At 39.3% G+C, this 24,318-nt stretch overlaps 1 protein-coding gene across 2 annotated transcripts in view; it reads right to left on the minus strand.

Annotated features, from left to right (window-relative positions):
• The window catches only part of FGD6 (FYVE, RhoGEF and PH domain containing 6), a 109,484-nt gene that overhangs the window by 45,459 nt on the left and 39,707 nt on the right, over positions 1-24,318 (minus strand). For both annotated transcript variants that reach the window (XM_027107214.1, XM_027107215.1), the window contains exons 4-5: positions 11,745-11,812; positions 11,631-11,661 (exon numbers count right to left, since the gene is read on the minus strand). In XM_027107214.1, the coding sequence (XP_026963015.1) occupies positions 11,631-11,661; positions 11,745-11,812 (99 nt within the window). The remainder of the gene's footprint in view (positions 1-11,630; positions 11,662-11,744; positions 11,813-24,318) is intronic.

The raw sequence follows: 24,318 nt of genomic DNA on the forward strand, positions 1-24,318 counted from the left end.
TTTTCACAAATAAAAACTTTTCTCATCACATAGCACTTTTCCCTGTAAGACTATTTATACCATGTTTTAAGACAGGCCCACCCCACCCCACCCTATCACTCCAGAGGATTTGGAAAGGGTGGGGTTGGAGACGGTACTTCTCTAGATTTCACTATATCTTGAAGCCTACCCCCAGGGGATAAGTAAAACAATGGTGGACTCTGTTCTACAGTCCTGAGGATTCAGTAACAAAGGTTATTCCTTCTTAGAAACAGGAGGTTTAATTAAACCTGCAAAGCAAAGGTTGGGTAAAGCAGACTCTCTACTAGGCTTTATCTTCTTTCTCCTGTCTAACTGCTTTCCCTTCAGGAATTCACTGGGCAAATCAAATAAACAAAAAAAGACCCTGATTTCTTCCCTGATCCTTTCAGCACCTACCCCTTACAAACATACAGTAACCATTAGTATTTCTTATGCTTCTTGTGAAGGGCAGCAACCTCATACCTAATTTAAAAGTACACAAAAAGCTCCTAGAGTAATGAAAATAAAAACAAAAATAAACAAATAGGATCTAATTAAATGTGAAAGCTTCTGCACAGCAAAGGAAACTATAAACAAAACAAAAAGACAACCCACAGAATGGGAGAAAATATTTGCAAACAAAGCAACCAACAAGGGATTAATCTCCAAAATATATAAACAGCTCACGCAGCTCTATGTCAAAAAAGCAAACAATCCAATCAAAAAATGGGCAGATCTAAATAGACGTTTCTCCAAAGAAGACCTACAGATGGCAGAGAGGCACATGAAAAGATGCTCAACATCACTAATTATCGGAGAAATGCAAATCAAAACTACAGTGAGGTACCACCTCACACTGGTCAGAATGGCCATGATCAAAAAGTCTACAAACAAATGCTAGAAAGGGTGTGGAGAAAAGAGAACCCTCCTAACACTGTTGGTGGGAATGTAAATTGGTACAGCCACTATGGAGAACAGTATGGAGGTTCCTTAAAAAAACTAAAAATAGAACTACCATATGATCCAGCAATCCCACTCCTGGGCATATATGAGAAGAAAACCATACTTCAAAAGGATACATGCACCCCAATATTCATTGTAGCACTATTTACAATAGCCAGGACATGGAGGAGACTTCCCTGGTGGTCCAGTGGTTAAGATGCCACACTTCCATTGCAGGGGGCACGGATGCAATCCCTGGCCAGGGAACTAAGATTCCCACAGGCCTTGTGGTGCAGACACACACACACACACACACACACACAAAAGACATGAAAGCAAACTAAATATCCATCAACAGATGAATGGATAAAGAAGATGTTTATATGTGTGTCTGTGTGTGTGTGTGTGTGTGTGTGTACAAATACAATGGGGTATTACTCAGCCATTAAAAAAAAGAATGAAATAATGTCATTTACAGCAACATGGATGGACCTACAGAGTATCATACTAAGTAAAGTCAGACAGAGAAAGACAGATATCATATGATATCACTCATATGTGGAATCTAATTAAAAAAACAATACAAATGAACTTATTTACAAAACAAAAAGACTTACAGATATTGAAAACAAACTTATGGTGATCAAAGGGGAAATGTGAGGGGGAGGGATAAATCAGGAGCTTGGGATGAACACACACACTACTATATATAAGACAGATAACCAACAAGGACCTACTGTATAGCACAGGGAACTCTACTCAATATTCTGTGATAACCTATACGAGAAAAGAATCTAAAAAAGAATGAATATATATTTATGTAAAAAAATAAATAAAAGTACACAAAAAGATTCCTCTTCTGGGAATTCCCTGGTGGTCCAGTGGTAAGGACTCCACCTCTGGGCTTCCACTGTAGGGGCATGGGTTCTATCCCTGGTCAGGGAACTAAGATACCACATGCCGCGATCCCGCATGCCGTGAGGGGTGGCCAAAAAAAAATTAAAAAACGATTCCTCTTCTAAGGTATATTTTAGACAAGTCAAATCCTATGTTCAACAAGTGCTAATAAACCCTTCACTTAGGCCTCAGTACCTGGGACTAACTTTATCAGCCCAAAACCATCATATTAACCCAAAGGAATCAACTAGTTAGACCAGTAACTAAAGAACTACTTTGACAACTAATTACTTTAATATAAAATAAGAATTCGTTACTTGTATAAACTACAATCCAGAAAACCACACAAAACAGCTCCAGAAACCAAATGGATCTGGGCCAAATTCCATCTCCTAACAGCTTGTTTCTATCAGCATTCATATTTACTGAGAGAAAATAGAGCCAACTTAACACTTTCGAAAGTCATTAGACCTGCCATCAGACAGAACTATACAGAATATATTTACATACCACAAATAACATCCTCAATTGTAAATATATTCAAAGCACAACAGTTAAACATCTTCCATAGCATTTTTTTTTTCATTTTACCAGTTTAATGATTAATATAATTTAGACACAAGAGTTTCCTTGTTCAGCAAAACAAGAAGCACTGCCCTTTCTTCTGGTAGGATAAATGATGAATATGTTCGTCCCTTGGCAGCAGGATGACTTTTATTTTCCAGTTGGAAGGCATTTCCTCAGCCAGGACAGTGACAGCAGACATTAGCTGCTAAGTGCTTAAGGACCCTGTTTGACACAGCTTTTGCTAGACTCTGTATTCCATATGTCTGCCACCATTGCCAAAAAGGAAACTGGTTTATTTAAGACACATGCGACAGACACTAGCCAAATCCACACTGCACTGACCAGTGAGGTGGCCACCTCTAACTGGAGGACACTGTCACATACCAGGCAAAACTTCAGTTTTTTTCCAGTACTACTGGGTGGTGTCGACAGCTCTAGAGGAATGAATGGGCTATGATGCCTTTTTTAAAATTATGAGTAGCATGTCAGAATAAAAGAGAAATATAAGTGCAAAAGAAGAACGTTTAACAAAGACAATAGGAATTTAGAGAGTTTATACCCAGCTATTAAATATTATTCCTAAGACCCAGAGAGTTACATATTTTAAACAAGTACTACGAGCGCCATTGTTAGTCTTCATCGTGGATTTCTGAAAACAGAAAAGAGCACCCCTTCCTCCAGGCCAGTGCAACTCAGACCAAGGGCCTTACTCATAACTGATGGCCTTCTTAACTGCACAGCGCAGCCCTGGCCCCAATTCATTCCCTCACCTCGTGGGCTACCATCCCCTGAAAGCCATGTGCAATGGCCCCAGTGCCAGATGCAACTAATTCACACAGGAACTACACGCAATCTCTAACTTCTCAGCTCTTCATGAACCTCAACCATTTCCAAACTCGTGCCACTGGAAGGAGGAAACTTTTTTTTTTTTTAAATAGAAAGGATGATTACAACATATGTCTGGTTATTTTTCTAAATGCTAACAGCCAGGATAATTTGGGAAAGTGTGATGACACTTAAGAGCCAGAGGCAAAACTATTTTGAGGCAGAAGAATCTAAATTTACCAGCACTCCCTTGACTAAATCAGTGAGGATGCAAGACCACAGGACTGGCACTTTCAATTAGATCCAAAGTATACTTTTTCACACTGGAAAAGGTGGCTAAGTAAAATAAAAGAGGTGAGAGAGCTAGAGTGTAAAAATGTTAGGTAAGCGGGTGAGTTTTTTGTTTGTTTGTTTGCTCTTTTGTGGTACGTGGGCCTCTCACTGTTGTGGCCTCTCCTGTTGCAGAGCACAGGCTCCAGACGCGCAGGCTCAGCGGCCATGGCTCACGGGCCCAGCCGCTCCGCTGCATGTGGGATCTTCCCGGACCGGGGCACGAACCCGCGTCCCCTGCATCGGCAGGCGGACTGTCAACCACTGTGCCACCACGGAAGCCCAACAGGTGAGTTTTTTGATATCAACTACATATACTTCAATCTATTGTTCTAACATAAAACCTACCAAAGATTCTGTATGCAAAACTGAACCATCTACACTCTAGTTTCTGATCACCAACAACTTGGCCTTTTTAGAACCAGAAATGGGCTTCTGGATTAAAAAGCATACCATAATAGTATTCTTAATAATTCCAAGAAAACCTACAAATAAGAACCAGATCAACTTAAAAAAAACTCAGCTCCTTTGAGGTATTAACATACTAGCCTTACCAGCTCTGATCACTTGGGCAAGAGCAAGCAAAAATCAATGTAAATAAAATCAAGTCTGAACATCTAAAGCAACGAAGCACAAAACAGATGGCCTTGTTTGTCAGGTCAGGCTTTATATCTCCAGGACCAAAGAGAAGTAAGTGAGTTAATAACCAGCTGTCCTAACTGGGCTTCCTGACCTTAGGGCATTACTTAACCACTATGATGACACAGTGAATTACGAAGACTAAATGGGCATATGAGCAGACAGGGAGCTCTGCAGGGCTCCCTGCCTACATGAAGGGCATTAAGAATCACTTCATATTAAGCAAAAGCAAAGCAGCTGCTAAGGTCAAAGAGCTTTGAAAAATATACAGAAAGCAGTGTGATACTATTAAGTTAAAGGGGGTGGGGGAAGGCTCCACGTTAACAATTTGATTTTGTTCTAAAATGAAAATATTTGACCAATGAAGTTACTTCTCCCTCTATGTTCAGACCTAGTGATATCATGTACAATCATCAATGCAAAACTGTATAAAACATGGATGAAACCTATCCTTTGTCTCAAATCTCCAACCCCTGCTTAATAACATTAAGAAATCATCATCATAATATATCCTAAATGATCATCTTTAGAAGATGAAAAACTAGAACTTCTCCAGTTTCCTGGCCCAACTGAAAGAATTCTGAATGCAAGCCAATATACTCAAAGATACACTGTACCCTACACAGCACGGCAGAGATTTCAAGTAACAATTTTTAATCAATTTCTGAACATTCATTTAGTGCAAGGGCTCAAACAGACCAGGGTTCAAAGTCTGGCTTTGCCATTTAATGGGTTTTGCCATTTAGTGGGTTACTTTTGGCAGTTAGCTTACTTTCTTCATTTAAAAAAACAGAAATGACATCTATCTGATAGGGTGGTTATGAGGATTAAAATAGATAATTTGTGTAACATATGCTGCAACGTACACAGAGAGCACTCAATAAGGCCATTTATTTAATTAAAGGAGATTTGGTTATCTTAAATGATACATGACCACCATTTAAGATCCACAAGTCCCTGGAAGCTTGGAAAGAGAGCCCTCAAACAGAGGTCTATAAACAGAAGGAAACATTATACCAAACCAAGGTGAGGGAAACAAACACCTCAGCAGCAAGACAAAGGCACTCTTAACAATGAACTTCAGGGACTTCTCTAGCGGTCCAGTGGTTAAGACTCCATGCTCCCCGTACAGGGGGCATGGGTTTGATCCCTGATTGGGGAACTAAGTTCACGCATGCCGCAAGATGAGGTCAAAAATTAAAACAAACAAACCAAAAAAAAACAATGAACTTCATTCAGTGAAGGATAGTCCTCATGCGAAGGAAGCTGCTCAGAAGTGAAAGTCTGGTAGCCATGTCAATAGACACTAAAGGCGGATTCTTTATAACTAAAGAACAAACGATACTTAAATGGTTCTCAAAACTGAAAAGACAAGGTGTATTCAGTAGAACAAGATGAAGTCATTTTAAGATGGTAAAAACTGGAGGCTTCTATGAAAAAGTCTTTTATTATTTTATTTATTTATTTAATTTATTTATTTTTGGTTGTGTTGGGTCTTCGTTGCTGCGCGCAGGCTTTCTCTAGTTGTGGTGAATGGGGGCTACTCTTTGTTGCAGTGCACGGGCTTCTCATTGCGGTGGCTTCTCTTGTTGCAGAGCATGGGCTCTAGGCGCACGGGCTTTGGTAGCTGTGGTTCACGGGCTCTAGAGCACAGGCTCAGTAGTTGCGCACAGGCTTAGTTGCTCCACGGCATGTGGGATCTTCCCGGATCAGGGCTCGAACCCGTGTCCCCTGCATTGGCAGGCGGATTCTTAACCACTGCGCCATCAGGGAAGCCCAAGGAAGTCTTTTATAATGCATTTTAAAAAAAGATATATTCTATTTACTAACAGACATCTGAATGTCCAAGTAGCTTTGCCTCTAACTCTATAGATTTTAGTTGGGAGTCTCTCAAATTTTCAAGGTAACGTATATCCCAGTCTAAGGCAATTGGTAGAACAAAGATGCTTCATTACGAGTACCACTTACCTACTGCTTAACCAGCCCATCTTTGTCAAAAAGACCTAAAGTCTCTAATCATTTTCTTTCAAAATATATTTTTTAAATCATGCTATTTAGACATTTAAAAAATAAGCTTATAGATATGTCTATTAAACCAGTCTCCCATCAGAAAGCAAATAAGATAACAAAAGCAAAAAAACACTATCATTTGTACTTAATTATATTAGATGTCTAAGGTGTTTTATCTGGAAAATGGCATTTATATACAATATAATAGCAACCTCTGCATTGGACAACTTCTGCTACAAAAGAGGAGAAGAAATACAAACAACTAGAGTTTCACCAAACCAAGTATTATTCATCAGTTTCCTATCATTCATTTAACATACTAATTTAATTTAGTACGATACCAATAAACAAAACAGATAAAAATCCCTGCTTTCCTGGAGCTTACTTTCTAATGGAAGAAGAAACCTAGTAGGCTATTTTTCGGGAACAAATTCTATTTTGATTGATTTTAGTAAAAGCTTACTAAGATAATATTAAAACTAAATAGTATGGATTTTAACTGACATAACATTCTAAATAACAGCACTTTATCTTGAAGAACCTCCACTTAGCCTGCAGCTAAAACTAATTGCTGCCTATCGGTTTTTTTTTTTTGCGTTACGCGGGCCTCTCACTGTTGTGGCCTCTCCTCTTGCGGAGCACAGGCTCCGGATGCACAGGCTCAGCGGCCATGGCTCACGGGCCTAGCCGCTCCGTGGCATGTGGGATCGTCCTGGACCGGGGCATGAACCCGTGTCCCCTGCATCGGCAGGTGGACTCTCAACCACTGTGCCACCAGGGAAGCCCCCTAACAGTTTTTTGTATGATCACATTTAACCATTACACCAACTTTATGTGGTTATTATTATTCCCATTTTCCAGAAGAAAACGAGGCTTCATTAACTTGCCCAAGAGCACACAGTTAGTGGCAGAAGCAGAATTCTTAACCACTAACCAATTAGTCCCATTCATTCATTCAATTAACATTTACTGGGGGCCTTCCACTGAATAGGAATGATGGGAGACTCTGAAGATACAGGATGTCTGCCCTCACCTAGCTTACATGTTAGTACAGGAGACCAAAAACAAACAAGTAAACAAACAGATATACAAAACATATGAAGTATCAAGAAGAAAAGAAACACAGGAATGTTGAAGAGAAAAGGATGTCAGTGAAGACCTCTCTGAAGAAGTCACATTGAGCCCAGACTGGAAGGATAAAGAAACAACTAGCTATGAACAAAGGAAGGAAGGATGAACATTCCAGGAAACTGCATTGGCAAAATCTCTGAGCAGAAATAACCTCAGTACTGAACTAAGAACTGAAAGGAGGCTGGTATGGCCAGAACATGGTCTGCAAGTGAGAGAATGCCTTTCTCTCTTTGACCAACATTTCACCTCACTACTAAAGGCCAAATCACAGAGCACCTTACAGGCAGGGGGAACCATAATTTACTATCCAAACTGGATCATTTTTGACAGTAAAAGGGAGCTCTATTAATAAGATTATGCTAAGACAATAACCAAGATGGTCAAAAGCAGACTAGGACAGATGGTCATCCTACTTACAGGACTTGGTAAATAGCATGGTTTTTACTATATAATGCAATGAGAACCATTTAAAGAGTTTTAAGCAGGGGAGTGACATGATCTAATATATGTATGTTAAGAAAATCACTCCTAATATTTTATATGAAAAAAATCTTTTAAGGAACAGATTGAAGGGGGGTAAGAATGGACATAGGAAGCCCAGTTAAAAGGCTGGTGCTGTTCTGAGTATGAGATGCTATTCTGGACTAGGCTGGTAGCAGTAAAGAGGAAATAAAATCAGCAGGTTTGCTGATAGTTCGGCTGGAGAGGTGACAGGGAGAAATGAAGAACAAATCCTAGTTTTCTGGCTTTGGCAGCTATATGGATGGCACTACTATTTTGAAAAGGGAAAGACTGCCTTTTAAGAATCTCTTTTTTCTCTGGACTCAACAGGGCATTGACTTAGAGTCAATGTGTATACTGGACCTTTTTTCAAATCCAGGTCAAAGTCCAAGAGCTCATGGTAGGTACTGCAGAGTGAGGACCATATAAAACATTACTTATAGTCTTGCTACTGCCTCTGCAGGCCCAATTCTTTCTCACAAACATCAGAAGAATCAAAGCCCTCAGCTAAGTGCACTAATTCTTAGAACCTTAAGTATATTTTAAATCACATAACCTCTACCCAAATCTAATTCCTCCCAATGTAATATGATAAAATTCATTAGATTTAAAAACACTTTTATGAGCTATAGCACCTGGTTCAGGAAATTCAAAACAAAGAAGTGATAGTGAGCTATAGTAACATATTAAAGTGATCTATAAAATGTTAACAAACTACTCTGATATATTAAACTTTTTAAAGTATGGCTACTCTATTGGACAGTGCTGATACTGAACATTTCTGTTTCACAGAAAGATCTATTAGTGCTATTCTAGAGTCTCTAATATGGAAGACTATTAATGGGAAATCATATATAACTAAACAATAGCTTCTCCCAAGCCACGTGGATACTTGGCCGATTTCCAAAAATACCCACTGGATTATCTAAAGCCTGTTAGATATTTTAAAGCAGTCATATTCTATCATATAACACAGAAGCTAATGCATTTAGAGGAAATCAGATAGCAGGAGTGCTCAGGATTAAAACAATCCACATGCTACCTTTATGGGGTACTTCTGGTAGAAGAGTAAATATGAGCCTTAACAGCATAGTGGGAGTGCTGGCTTGAAACAAACAAGATGCTTTTGGCTTCACCCACATTATCCTAACCTGGTGACAAACCCCTCCTAGTAATGGCTGAGAACCTGTTTAATGCTTGGTTGTTAAGATACCCGCTAATGTTGGGCTCTAGTGAGTTAACATTTGGACATACCAGACAGGATGTTAACATGAGGTTGGCAGATGACCTACTCTCAGTCCTACATTAAAGGCTACTCTCAGTCCTACATTAAAGGCAAATCAAGGTGGGTTATGGATGATTCACTCTGTTCAACAGCAGCGGGGAAGAGGCCAAGGCCATCAATCAGATCTGAGATAAGGGAAATATTTTGGTCTAATTGTCTATTTTTATAGGGCTTATGCTTTGCTCCAAAAATATATAGGTAAGAACCAGGATATATATATATATTTTTAAATCAAATAAACATACTGGTAAAGCTTTTAATTGCTTCTCTACCCACTGGAATCAGAACTTCCTTCATTAAAATGAAATTTTAATACGGGGGGAACAGGGCATTTGAAAGGGACAGAATCGTGAAAAGTCTACTGCCTGGTAATATTAAAATGAATACTTCCAGGCTTCCCTGGTGGCACAGTGGTTGAGAGTCCGCCTGCTGATGCAGGGGACACGGGTTCGTGCCCCAGTCTGGGAAGATCCCACATGCCACAGAGCGGCTGGGCCCGTGAGCGAGCCATGGCCGCTGAGCCTGTGCGTCTGGAGCCTGTGCTCTGCAACGGAAGAGGCCACAACAGTGAGAGGCCCGCGTATTGGAAAAAAAAAAAAAAAGAATACTTCCCATTCACTGATGCTCTACAAGGGAAGAAGAAGAAGAAAATGTAACAGCAATTTGAGACCCTACCATATATTGCACAATACCAGGTTCTTTCACATACTTTATTCCACTGATTCCTCACAACCTGAGAGACGGGTATTTTTATCCCCATTTTACAAATGAGGAAAGCTAGACCTAACAGGTCAAACTTTTTTTTTTTTTTGCACACACCACGCAGCTTGTGGGATCTTAGTTTCCCAACCAGGGATCAAACCTGGGCCCTTGGAAGTGAAAGTGCAGAGTCCTAACCAGTGGACCGCCGGGAAATTCCCCAAACTATTGTCTAAAATTCACATACTTGGTAAGAAATACAATCTACTAAGCCAATGCTTCTCCAAGTGTGGTCTACAAATTGTTATTCGTATGCAAGTTTTGATCAAATCGAACAGTGAAGTTAAACATAGCAATTTTTTGCCTCTACAAGTTTACTCATTCACTTGCAGATGCTTAAAATTTCCCTGGAGTGGTCCTATTTGTATTTAAACATGTCTATCAGAAAATATGTCCAATAGATACAGTTTGCTCATCCTAGAGATATGTTCTAAGTTTTCCAGAAAAACAGCAGTTTAGCATTTTCTTCTCCCCCTGCAATTGCTTGTACAATAGAGAAGGTTGGGGCATAACAGCAAATGTATATGGAGTTTATTTTGATAAGTCATTTATATTTATCAAGCTTATCATTAATTTTGGAATTGACAATATGCTTGTCAATAACTCTGGGTGACCAAATATTGCCACATATATATATATATATGAATTTTAAAAGGGAAATTTCCAATATAGTCAAGAGTTATATGAGGAACTATTCATGGGAAAATAACTTCTCAAAACAAATTAGCAATGTTAAGAAATTTTTAAGAAAAAATTTCCAAAGCTAGAGATTTTTCACACAGGAATTAGGCCTCCACGTGTCTATTGGACCAAGTGCAGAGCACAAGGGGATCATTTGGTGAATGATCCCACCTTTAAGTATAACCCATTTTTCATGTTTATATATCTATTAAAAAAAAACACTGAAAACCATACTGTTTGCAGAGACATAAATGGGTGTATATTTTGTAAACCTACCGTTTTTCAGCAATTCAGTTTAATATGATGTTAATAATTACCATATAAGTAAACTTCTTGGATGGTAATTCAATTCACTTCCATTTCTTTTTTTACTGTTTCCTCTACTTCAACCTTTTCTTTTGTTAAGTCTTAATATCTTGCCCAAATATAATTAAAATAAAGTAACACTAAACGCATTTTAACTGCCAATGAGTAATGAAACTTGTGAAAACTTGCAGGTACAAAGGAGTGCATGAGAAAAATGAATATGCACTCAGACACATAATTGTTTCCCAACAGGTTTGTTCAAGTTCACAATTATAAAAACTGAACAGAACTTTAAAAAGTTAGTTGTAAAAATGTCTATTTTAAGTGTCTTTCTAGGAGCTTGTTCAGTTAGAACAGTTTTAAACACTGATCATGACATTCTTTACCCATTGCTGTGCAAAATTCTACTGTAGCAGACAACTTCTTCAAAATGCCCAAGAAGAAGTATTATCCTTTTAATAACTCTTTATTATGAAGATAGAAAGTTTAAAGACTTTGGAAATACAGATATAAAGGCTCTATGTTTCAGAAATCATCTGGGTATACTATACATACATGAGATTAATGCATTTTAGAGAATTTCTCTCTTCACATATGTGTGAATTTTAAAATATAATCATGTATTAGAAAGCACATACATGTATATACATGTTAATTTAAATATATTTAAGTTAATTATGCTGAACATATTGAGGGACAGGGAAAGATGTAAAAGTGGATAGTCTCAGACTTCAAGAAAATATTAGCAGATACTTACAATATGCAAAAGTTTTAACACGTCCACAAACCTGTAAAAAACAGCAATGAGACATGTTTTAAATGAGTCAATGGGGAAACAAATAGTCTTCTGAATTGGAAACTGGATACCTACACTTTCTCTGAGCTCATGATCTCCTTGGCAATATGATGGACTTTACTTTTCATTCCAGTATCTTCACCCTGTGATAAGAGTACATTAAGAAAACATGAACTCATAAAAGGATAATGAAGATCAGCTTGGAGCTAGTTAGACGTACATTCAAGCTCTGATACTTATAGGTTTCAATTAGAACACATTTCATACTATATAATGTCTCAGATGGCAAACGTGGAGGTTTAGATGTGGTTATTAAACGACGATACACCATTTGCTGAGAGCAATCGGTAATCCTCAGCATTATCAACAGTGGACTGCCCCAGGAGCCCCAGAGCCCTGGTGGGGCATACTGTCAATGGTTCAAAACTGCAGCCACTGAAGCCTACAGATATCCCATGATGTGAGTTCCTGGGGTGCGCACAAGTAATTTAAGATTAGGAAAGATTCAATAGGCATGTATAAGAGCACTTCACCCTTAGTAAAGCCACTCTAAATCAGGCAGCTTAAGTGCCATCTGAAAAGTGCTCTTCACAGTCTATACCACACACAGGACAACAGCCACAGGCACTCTCAACTTACTTAAAATCCCTTTTAGAAATATGCTCTTACAGTCAAGGCAGTTTTATTCTAAAGAGCTGAAAAGAATTTATTTTAATATGTATTGTATGGTGTGAAAATTAAAAGCTCTAGCTGGGACAAAAAATGTACACTTTTGAAAAAAAGAGAGGTGATTATGAATGAGGTCTCAATATTTATGAGAGATTATTGTTGTAGTTGTTTTCATTTAAATACTGATAGAGCTGGCTTTGACTCCAGGGCAGCAGAGGAAAGGAGAAGAGTTTCTCTCCATTTCTATTCTGGTGAAAGATCTGAACACTACATTTACAGAGTGAAGGGCAAGAGAGTTAACAAGGAACAAGCAGTCATAAAATTTCAGGTACTACATGTAAGGTGAAAATTATGACTGCTGCCATTAGAAGGAAAGTGCACTGATGTTTCTGTTGAAGAAATGTCAGATCTGGTTTTAGAAAGAGGCCTCTACATTCATGCTGGCATTGACAATACCAGGACCCAGTTATTTTGTGCTGCACAGAGTGCAGTTGGACAAGGCAATGTCACAATAAGGGTAAAAAGTGACCATGACAGTCCAGTAGTCAGTCACTAATAAAATGACAGGAAAAAAATAATGGTAGTGACTAATTCTTATTTATTTATTTAGGAAGTGAACTCTCAGATTATCTCAAAGTTTTACCCAATGTTTAAGTCTCTAAAAATAATAATAGTAACTGTGAAATAGTCTTCTTTTCTAAACTGAAATCATGGCTAGGATGCTAGCACATCTGCTTACCTGAGCATCAAGGAAAGGACTATCTTCTTTTTTTTCTTTTTCTTTTTTTTGTATCCATTTGCTTCCTCACACTGTCAGTCTTTCCCCATCCCCACCAGGATAGAACAGCGCTGCGTGTGGTGGCCACGGGGGTGCCCCCGCTCAGACAGCCCGTCAAGGGAACCTGCTGCAGGGAGCCAGGCTGACCGAGAGCCTCTAGCTGTTGCACATTCAGAGTCACCACAGCAAGAACATCAGGCCACGAGTCCCGCAGGCTGCCCCCCGCAAGGTTGACCAGGAAAGGGTACTAGAGCCAGGCTCCCCTGCCTGATGCAGACCCCTTAGCAGCCTGATCAAGACTTTCTCAGAACTGCCTTGGCCTGAGGCTGCTCCCCGCCCAGTCCCTCCTCCCCTCTCTCCTAGCACAGGCCAGACCTGCAGGGAAGTCAAAGGCTTTTCCTACCACTCCAGCTTCCTCTCTCCCTCTCTCCCTCTTGCCCCTCAAGGCAATTGCCCCAGTAAGTCTCCTGCAAGTCCTGCTGCTGGTCTAACCTTCTTGGCATCTATGCCTAGAACACTGTAGGCAGTCAACAACTACTGTGTGAACGAACAAACCTCTAGAAAGAGTGAGGCTGTGGAAAGTACATGAACTTTAAGTTGCAAGGACAGAAGTTTCGGTTTCTGCTCTGCCATACGTTATTTGTAACCTTAAGAAAGTTTCTGAGACCTGAGCCACAGCTTCATCATCTGTAAAATGAAGATAATACCACCTCTGGCAAGGGTTGTCAGGAGGATTAAACGAAATAGTTTACCTAAATTCCCTAACAAAAGGTCTCATTAACAACTGTGAGCTCATCTGCTCCTACCATTTAATGTAGCTACTTCTAAGAATCCTTTACCTTTCCCCTTCACCAAACTAAATACAGCCCCAAATAATCCTATACACCCACTAGTGAATCCCTCGTTCAATTGAGCCTAACTGATGAATAAACTTTATTTTCATTCTTGACTTGCCTTGGAGAGGCTTAGTGTTTATTTTACTAGATTTTAGAAAGTGAAATCTCATTAGAGATAGGTATCTTAATACTCTGAAACTTGAGCTATTTCCCTAAAGCTTTAAGTAAAACATGCTTTAAAACAAACACACCAATATAAAATCTGAAACTGCAGTTCAGTATCAACTTCTTATGCCTGAGATTTTTAGAGCCACTTTAAAAAACTTTTTAGGGGGACTTCCCTGGTGGTCCAGTGGTTAAGAATCCACCTTCCAATGCAGGGGACATGGGTTCCATCCCTGGTGGGAACTAAGATCCCACATGGTGCAGGGCAACTAGGCCCCAGCACCGCGACTAGAAAGCCCACCTCGTGCCTCAACTACAGAGCCCACGTGCTCTGGAGCTTGCACACGGCAACTAGAGAGGAGCCCACGCACCGCAAGGAAAGATCCCACGTGCCACAGCTAAGACCTGACACAGCCAAAAATAAATAAATAAATAAAATTTTTTAGGACTTCCCTGGCAGTCCAGCGGTTAAGACTCCGTGCTTCCATTGCAGGGTACACAGGATCCATCCCTGGTCGGGAGCTAAGATCCCACATGCTGTGTGGCCTGGCTCAGCCAAAGAAAAAAAAATTTTTTTTAAAGTCTGTAGCCTTCTGGATTATGGTGTTTTCCAAGAAGATCCAGCACACAGTGACTTTGTGTAGATTTCAATGTAGCAGTTTTTAGAGAAAGACTTAATTAAGCATGATAATGTACGCACTTGAATATGCATCCTATTGTAAAAAGCCTCCAGGCGGATAAACTAAATTATTAGCGGTAGTCACTCACAGCAGGGGCTGGATTAGGAGGTGTGAGGATGAGGGAATCTTTTGTATGCTTCAGTTTTTACAGGATTGGCTATGTAAGTTGCAGGTCTGATGCAAAGTGAAATGTAGGCATCTTGTTCAAAATTATTAAGCATATCAAGATTGTGACAGTAGAGCATTAAACGAAGTGAGGGCCCTGTGTGACTGTACAGGTCGCTGGCTCATGACGCTGCCCCCAAGCCTTTATAATTTTTATTAACCTAATTTTTTATTGAGGTAGAGTTGATTTACAATATTATATTAGCTTCAGGTGTACAACATAGTGATTCAAAAATTTTATAGATTATACTCAATTTAAAGGAACTATAAAATATTGGCTATATCCCCTGTGCTGTGCAATATATCCTTGTAGCTTATTTATTTTGTACATAGTAGTTTGTGCCTCTTAATCCCCTACCCCTATCTTGCCTTACTTCATCATCTGCAAAAAAAATTGTTTTTACCTGTTTCCAGAATTTCAGTGTCAGAACCAATGTATAAAAATAGATGCAGTTTAATGAAAGGATGCTCAACGTCACTAATCATTAGAGAAATGCAAATCAAAACTACAATGAGGTATCACCTCACACCAGTCAGAATGGCCATCATCAAAAAATCTACAAACAATAAATGCTGGAGAGGGTGTGGAGAAAAGGGAACCCTCTTGCACTGTTGGTGGGAATGTAAATTGACACAGCCACTATGGAGAACAGTATGGAGGTTCCTTAAAAAACTAAAAATAGAATTATCATATGACCTAGCCATCCCACTACTGGGCATATACCCTGAGAAAACCATAATTCAAAAAGAGTCATATACTACAATGTTCACTGCAGCACTATTTACAATAGCCAGGACACGGAAGCAACCTAAGTGTCCATCCAACAGATGAATGGATAAAGAAGATGTGGCACATATATACAATGGAATATCACTCAGCCATAAAAAGAAATGAAATTGAGTTGTTTGTAGTGAGGTGGATGGACCTAGAGCTTGTCATACAGAGTGAAGTAAGTCAGAAAGAGAAAAACAAATACCGTATTTGAAAAGAGATACGTATGCTAAAAACAAATACCGTATGCTAACACATATATGGAATCTAAAAAAAAAAAAAGGTTCTGAAGAACCTAGGGGCAGGACAGGAATAAAGATGCAGATGTAAAGAATGGACTTGAGGACACGGGGAGGGGGAAGGGTAAGCTGGGACTAAGTGAGAGAGTGGCATGGACATATATACACTACCAAATGTAAAATAGCTAGTGGGAAGCAGCCGCATAGCACAGGGAGATCAGCTCAGTGCTCTGTGTCCACCTAGAGGGGTGGGATAGCGAAGGTGGGAGGGAGATGCAAGAGGGAGGAGATATGGGAACATATGTATATGTATAAGCTGATTCACTTTGTTATACAGCAGAAACTAACACACCATTGTAAAGCAATTATACTCCAATAAAGATGTTAAGAAAAAGTTATTATTAAAAAGAAATAGATGCAGTTTAACAATGAATGAAGCTCTTCTGAAAATTACAGTTTAATGATTTTTTAAAGTATGTCTGTTTATGTTCTGTATACATTAAAACACTTTTATTAACTCAAAGCATTGGTGACATTTAAATGAGTTAATAGGAAGAGGATTCCTCAAGGTTTTACACCATGCTAAAATTTAGGTTTTTTAAATTATAATCATTTCTATTCTCATAAGAAGTCACACAGATATAGATATAAAATGTAAGAACTTTATTTTTAGATTTCTTTTTTTAGCGTATCGAAAACCACTGAATCGAACATGGTAGTAGAAGTCCTGGAAGTGAAGGAGATGAAACACAAGGAATATATAAAGTGAGAATTGGACCAAGAGCAGAATCCCAAAGAACACCCATTTAAAACAGGGATTTGCCAAGCTTCAAAGTTGATTATTAGCAGAGTTGGGACAAGAACACAGATTTCCCAGTATCTATCCAAGAAATCCTATTACACACTGAATCTCTCTTCATTATCTACTGCTAATCATGGCATGTCCCTACAAACATTCACTGCTACACATATACCCACGTATATCTCCTCTCCTCTCCCCTCAAGATTTTACAAATCCAAACATTCTGCAATATTTGGTTTAAATCTTTTTATGAAACAAATTATTATATATAACATTAAAGTTCCCCTCCTTCTCCAGGAGTGAACACTAACGTCACAGTGTGCATTTGTTGCTTCCATGTTTTCATATTTTACTACAGAAGCATTTACATACAATATCAAGAAATCCTAACCCTCCATCAGAATATAAGTATTGTCATCCAAAAAAATATTCAAAGTAAGCTATGAAATCAACTACTTACAAAAATAATCTTTTTTTTTTTTTTGGCCGTGCCGCACGTCATGCGGGATCTTAGTTTCTTGACCAGGGATTGAACCCGTGCCCCTGCATTGGAAGCACGCAGTCTTAACCACTCGACCGCCAGGGAAGTCCCCAAAAATAATCTTTAAAGAACAATCAGTTATTAATTCAGAGTGAGTAATAGTCTGGTCTAATTAGCCTTGCTACTTGACTTTAGCTCCCAAACTCTATTTTTTAAAGGGACAATTAGATAGATGAATTTGACCCCTATCCCCCATTCATTCCTCTTTTCTAAGACAGGTTGTTGAATGATTGTTACTAACAGGTTGGATAAATTCTGCTCAACTGAACAACTCCATTCACTTACCTTTTAAATGACATGTAGATAACATTCCTCAGGAAGCGGTCCTAAGCACAGCCTTATCTTAAAGACCATGTATCAGTCATGCACTAATAACCATGGCTATGTATGCCATACACGTATACACACACAGATAACTGTTATTTTGAAAAATATTTTAGCAAATCAATGCTTTCTAACTATTATAATGATTTCTCTATGTCATCTGTAGCTAGGAAGGAAGTTTAAGATTTGTAAAATAAAGTATGCCTTTTAAAAATTAGAGAGCCAGAAGAAATGAATTAAAAATTAAAAACAGAAACCTAAACCACCGAAAGAACTGAAGCCTTGGTACTGCACGCTCCATTTTCAAATGATGTGAGGTCCCTTAAAGGTCAAGAGGAGGTTTTATTACTAGCTTTAAATAAATCTAGGCACACTACAGGTGCTGAAACATTTAATAAGTAGAACCACTTAAAATGTATATCAGCGCTATACAAAATTTTCAAGTAGATGTACTTTATTTTTGGCATCTACCTTTTATTTCCTTTCCTCTTTTTATCACTCTCCCCTTGTTAAGACTCTACTCTGAACCTTTTTTTTCCCCCCCCTTCAGGACCTTGCTCTGCCGGGGCCTGGGTTGAAGAGAATTGTGCAGAGTAACTCTATAATAATGTTATCCCTAGGCAGATATGTGGGCCTGAGATTCCTCATCTGTAAAATTAGAGTGTTGAACTTTCAACCTTAAAATTCTGATATTTAAACATTAAATATCTCAGATCTCAGGTGTTGCATGGCAACTCAGTGAGACAAAGGGTGACAGTGATTCAGAGGCAGCACTGAGAGTGGTGACTATATAGTATGTGTTTCTTTTCTAGAAGCTGAGATTATAAATTTTGGGGAAAAAAATGGTAGGTACTGGCATAAAGACAGATGTGTAGATCAATAGGAAAAAAATTGAGAGAAGTAAACCCTTAAATTTATGGTCAATGGATTTTTTTTAACTTCTTTTTTTAATGTATTTATTTATTTATTTGGTTGCCCCGGGTCTTAGTTGTGGCTTGCAGGCTCCTTAGTTGTGGCATGCATGTGGGATCTAGTTCCCCAACCAGGGATCGAACCTTGGGCCCCTGCATTGGAAGCACAGAGTCTTAACCACTGCGCCACCAGGGAAGTCCCTGGTCAATGGATTTTTGACAAAGTTGTCAAGGCAATTCAATGGAAAGATAGTTGGGGTTTTTTTCTTTATTTTCAACAAATGGTTGAACATTGCTGGACAAGCAAAAAGATGAATTTATACTCTACCTGACACCATATACAAAAATTAACTGAAAATTTATCATAGAGTTAAATGTAAGACCTAAAGTTATAAAGCTTCTAGAAGAAAATCTTTGTGACTTTGGTTTAGGCTAACAGTTTTTAGATACAACACCAAAAGCATGATCCATTAAAAAAAATATATTGATAGACTGAACGTCATACGTTAAAATTTTTTATGCTTCAAAAGACACCATAAAGAAAATAAAAACAGGGCTTCCCTGGTGGTGCAGTGGTTGAGAGTCCGCCTGCCAATGCAGGGGACACGGGTTCGTGCCCCGGTCCGGGAAGATCCCACATGCTGCGGAGCGGCTAGGCCCATGAGCCATGGCCGCTGAGCCTGCACGTCCGGAGCCTCTGCTCCGCAACGGGAGAGGCCACAACAGTGAGAGGCCCGCGTACCACAAAAATAAAATAAAATAAAATAAAAAGATATGCCATAGGTGAGAAAAAATACTTGTAAATCATGAATTTTGTATCCAGAATACATAAAAAATTATTATAATTCAATAAAACTCTGTTAAAAATGGGTAAAAGAGGTGAATAGACATTTCACTAAAGAAGATATAAGAAGAGCCAATAAGTATATGAAAGATGTTTAACATAATTAGTCATCAGGGAAATGCATTAAAACCACAATGAGATATCACTTCATACCCATAGACTGGTATAATCAGAATTCAGAAAATAGCGCGTATTGGTGAGGATATGGAGAAACTGGAACCTCACGGTAGCCCTTACTCACATATTGTGATTTAGGGTTTTAGCTGTCTCCTAATATCACTGAAGGCAGAGTTTATATTTCTTATCTTCCTTGTTATTCTGAGATCATTCCCAAAAGGAAGAATGTACCATTTTTACTCCATCATTTAAAAATCTGACGTTAGTAATTCAATATCCATAATTTGATAGCAAGGTTAGTAGTAGAAAACAGCTCCACCGTCAGCTAATTCACTGCTCTACAGCTGTCTGAAAACATTACTGATCACTAAAACCACCAGGCAGCTCTTAAATTTCAGATTCCTAGGTAACTGTCTTGGAAATTCTGATTTCGTAGTTCTGAAACGGGGCATGAAAGTAGATGTTAGAAGAGGAGATTAAAGATAAATAAGAAATAGCTCCAGCCTTCAAGAAGTGAACAAGGGATCAAACCATATATACAAATAACTATACATAAGGACAACTATGAAATGTGCTGGTATCTTGAAGGAGGGAAGGATCATAATCAGCGAGTGGTGTAATCATAATCAGGAAAAGATTCATAAGAAATAAAGCATTTTAGGGGCAGGACAGGAATAAAGACGCAGATGTCGAGAATGGACTTGAGGACATGGGGAGGGGGAAGGGTAAGCTGGGACTAAGTGAGAGAGTGGCACGGCCTTATATACACTACCAAATGTAAAACAGATAGCTAGTGGGAAGCAGCCACCTAGCACAGGGAGATCAGCTCGGTGCTTTGTGACCACCTAGAGGGGTGGGATAGGGAGGGTGGGAGGAAGATGCAAGAGGCAGGAGATATGGGGATATATGTATATGTACAGCTGATTCACTTTGTTATAAAGCAGAAACTAACACACCACTGTAAAGCATTATACTCCAATAAAGATGTTAAAAAAAAAATACAGCATTTGATGGCCTTCAGTCACTCGTTGCTACGTACTGTATATACCTACTGACCAAAGCCAGAAACCTGGATTCTACTTTCTTCTCCACACTCTATGATCACAATTAAGTTATCAAGCCCTGTTGATTTGTGCTTCTGAATATTTTATTAATCCTTTCCTCTCCTTCCATATTGCCTCCTTATTTCTTGCCTACATTACTGCAGTAACCTAGGAAGTGGCTTCCTTGCTCTAGATTTACCCCACTGTAACCCATTCTCTCCACTGCCACCAGAGGTACTAGCTCTAAAATGCAAATATAATCACATTAGTTCTCAGGTTGAGCTACATTAGCAGCTCCCTATCACCTATGGGCAACAAAGACTGAACTTTCTTTGCTATGTTTAGAAGACACTCCACATTGTGTCTAGTTATCTTCACTAGTTTCATTCCTACTCCTCCACACTGTGTATCCAGCCAAATTGCAACCACGTTGCAACTCCAAGTGTGCTCTGCCCTTACATGTCTGTCCTTCTGCTTCAACATCCCTCCTCACCACCTCCCCCTCTCCCAAAGATTTCTGCTTGGCATATTTCAACTCATCCTTTAAGGTGACAGGCACTCAAAGGATCCCTCCTTTATGAAGGCTGCCTTGATATTCTCTCCCTACCATCCCCAAATGACAAGATTATTCCCTCTTTTTTTTTTTTAATTTTTTTTGGCCGTACCGCTCAGCATGCAGGATCTTAGTTCCCCAACCAGGGATTGAAACCGCGCCCCTTGCAGTGGAAGTGCAGAGTCTAACTGCTGGACTGCCAGGGAAGTCCCAAGATTATTCTCTTATTAGTGGAGAACTTTTAGGGCTTAACCCAGTGGACTGCGTTTAGTTGCTGACACATCTGGATTCTCTCTATTCTGTGATCTTATTCACCCTTGCCCCCTTCTGTGCAGAGCACAGCGCCTGGTTCACTATGCACTTAAGATGCCTGAATAAGCAAGTGTACAAGGGTGGCTGCCACCTTCTCAGAATCTAAGACCAGAGCACATTGCTTCTGAATATGTGTTGAGTAACATGAATATGTAAACTGAAACAAACGAAAAGCTCATTATAGCTATTTCATCATGTAAAAGGGTAGGGTGTTGGACTAGATGATTAAGGCCTTTTGCAATTCTAAAATTCTAGGAATCTGTGTATTCTATTGTCTACTTTACGGGCCCGGCCACTCCGCGGCATGTGGGATCTTCCCGGACCAGGGCATGAACCCGTGTCCCCTGCATCGGCAGGCGGACTCTCAACCATTGCGCCGCCAGGGAAGCCCTGTCTACTTTACCTTTTAAAGTAGGAAGACTACAGAGCTAAAGAAGGACAGTCACTATCAGAAAATGATTCAGTGGATTACAATCATTTTCAAAACAGAAAGTCAAAGATAACCAAAACAAAATAAAAAGCTCTATATTAACTTCAACTTGTAAGAACAACGATTCTGACCCAAGTCAAACAATGATGTAAAACTGCGCGAGAGAGGCTTTATTTGGTATCTTAACTTTTCAGTTAATGAAAGTCCTCACTTAAATTACAACGCATTTCAAAGGAGACTACCTGTTAAATAAATGCATCTGCCTAAAGTATACAGTCATGGAAGTTGAAACATGGACCACAAATGAAATTACTTTGTCAAGGCCATAAAATAATTCAAACAAATTCCAAAACAGAACCTTTGATCTGAAATCCAGTTTTATGTTCCGATCTCCTGATAACAGCCCAGACCCAGCTTTGTAAATTCTTAACTCTGTTCTCCTCTTTTCATATTTGTTCACTACAAGTAAAATTCAGTGAAATTTATCCATTACTTTTAAACAGAATTCATAAAAGGCCTCTGCTATATTACTCAAGAGTTCTACTAAAAAGCAAAAAACTGAACAACCAGATCCACCTGAGAAACATCTCATCATTAAATTATCCCCAAAATGAGGTGACACATGATTAACTTCTAAAAAACAATATTCTCTTAGGTTTTCGCCTCTCTTTGTGAGTGTATATATCAGATGAGCTATTTTACAAAGAAAATTTGGGGGTAAAAAAGGCAGGGAAGTCAATATTTAGGAGGGGTGAACAGTGGTGATATTCTAACCACAATGAAGCAGAATGAATAGATCTCATTTTTAAACAATCATTTATTAAGCACTGAAAGTAAAGACCAAAAAATATAAAACTAAAAACTTGGAGGAAAAAAAAAATTAGCATGGCTATTCACCCCCACCCCAAATATGTTCCATCAACATCAGTCAGATTCTGGGGACTTCCCTGGTGGTCCAGTGGCTAAGACTCTGTGCTCCCAATGCAGGGGGCCCGGGTTCGATTCCTGGTCAGGGAACTAGATCCTGCATGCCGCAACTAGGAGCCTACATGCCACAACAAAAGATCCCGCAGGCTGCAACTAAAGATCCCGCAGGGTGCAACTAAAAGATCCATGCGCCACAACTAAAGTTCCCGCATGCCTCAACTAAAGATCCCACGTGCTGCAACTAAGACCAGGCGCAGCCAAATAAATAAATAAATATTTAAAAACAAACAAACAAAAAAAATCATTCAGATTCTGGGACTTACACCAAGTTATTAGCAGAGACAGATTTTGGTTAAAAACCTCACTTCAGGAGGTTCCAAGGCAAGTTACTTGCACAAGGCAAGTTATAAACTCCTTTTCTTCATGTGAAAAGGAGAAAAACAGTACATATGTTAGATCTATACCCTAGGATGATTTTGAAGATTCAATGTAATAACCTGCACATAGATAAGCACAGACACACAGGTGTGGTGCAGGGGTAATTTTCTTCCTTTAATGGTGGTACTTTTATCTTTCCAGGAATAACTTTTTGAACATCAGCTTGCTTTTCCTTCACAAAGTTAAGACAAGGGCACAACAGCACATCTTCTTTCTTTTCTCCTCCTACTAAGACTGAGTCTGGCACTTTCATGACGGAATGTTACTGGCATCTAGACACATATCAGTAATATGCCCATTATATGTCCATGGAATATAGTACCTGTTATGGTTTGAATTATGTCCCTCCAAAATAAATGTTCAAGTCTTAACCCCCAGGACCTCAGAATGTGACCTTATTTGGAAACAGGGCTGTTTCAGATGTAATCAGTAAGTTAAAATGAGGTCATATTGGACTATGGTGGGCACCTAATCTAATCTGATTGTTGTCCTTACAAGAAGAGGAGACACAGACACACACACATGAAGGGAGCACACCACGTGACGATGGAGGCAGAGACTGAAGTGCTGTGGCTATAAGCCAAGGAACTCCAAGGACTGCCGGCAAACTACAAGGAAGAGGAAAGAAAAGATTCTCCCTTACAGGTTTCAGAGAGAGCATGGCCTTGCCGACATGTTGATTTTGGAATTCTGATCTCCAGAGCTGTTAAACAATATATTTCTGTTTTCAAGCCACTCGGTTTGTGGTAGTTTGTGACGACTTCCCTAGGAAACTAATACAACCTACCACAAACACAATTATAGAAGTATATTATACATGTTTTTTTTAAAATTAATTAATTAATTTATTTTTGCCTGCATTAGGTCTTCGTTGCTGTGCAAGGGCTTTCTCTAGTTGCAGCGAGCAAGGGCTACTCTTGGTTGTGGTGTGCAGGCTTCTCGTTGCAGTGGCTTCTCTTATTGCGGAGCACGGGCTCTAGGGTGCACGGGCTTCAGTAGTTGTGGCACGCAGGCTCAGTAGTTGTGGCTCGTGGGCTCTAGAGTGCAGACTCAGTAGTTGTGGTGCACGGGCTTAGTTGCTCTGCGGCATGTGGGATCTTCCC

The sequence above is a fragment of the Aethalodelphis obliquidens genome, unplaced genomic scaffold (assembly GCF_003676395.1).
Source record: "Aethalodelphis obliquidens isolate GAN/ISIS:26980383/991018 unplaced genomic scaffold, ASM367639v1 scaffold8, whole genome shotgun sequence".
Classification (NCBI taxonomy): domain Eukaryota; kingdom Metazoa; phylum Chordata; class Mammalia; order Artiodactyla; family Delphinidae; genus Aethalodelphis; species Aethalodelphis obliquidens.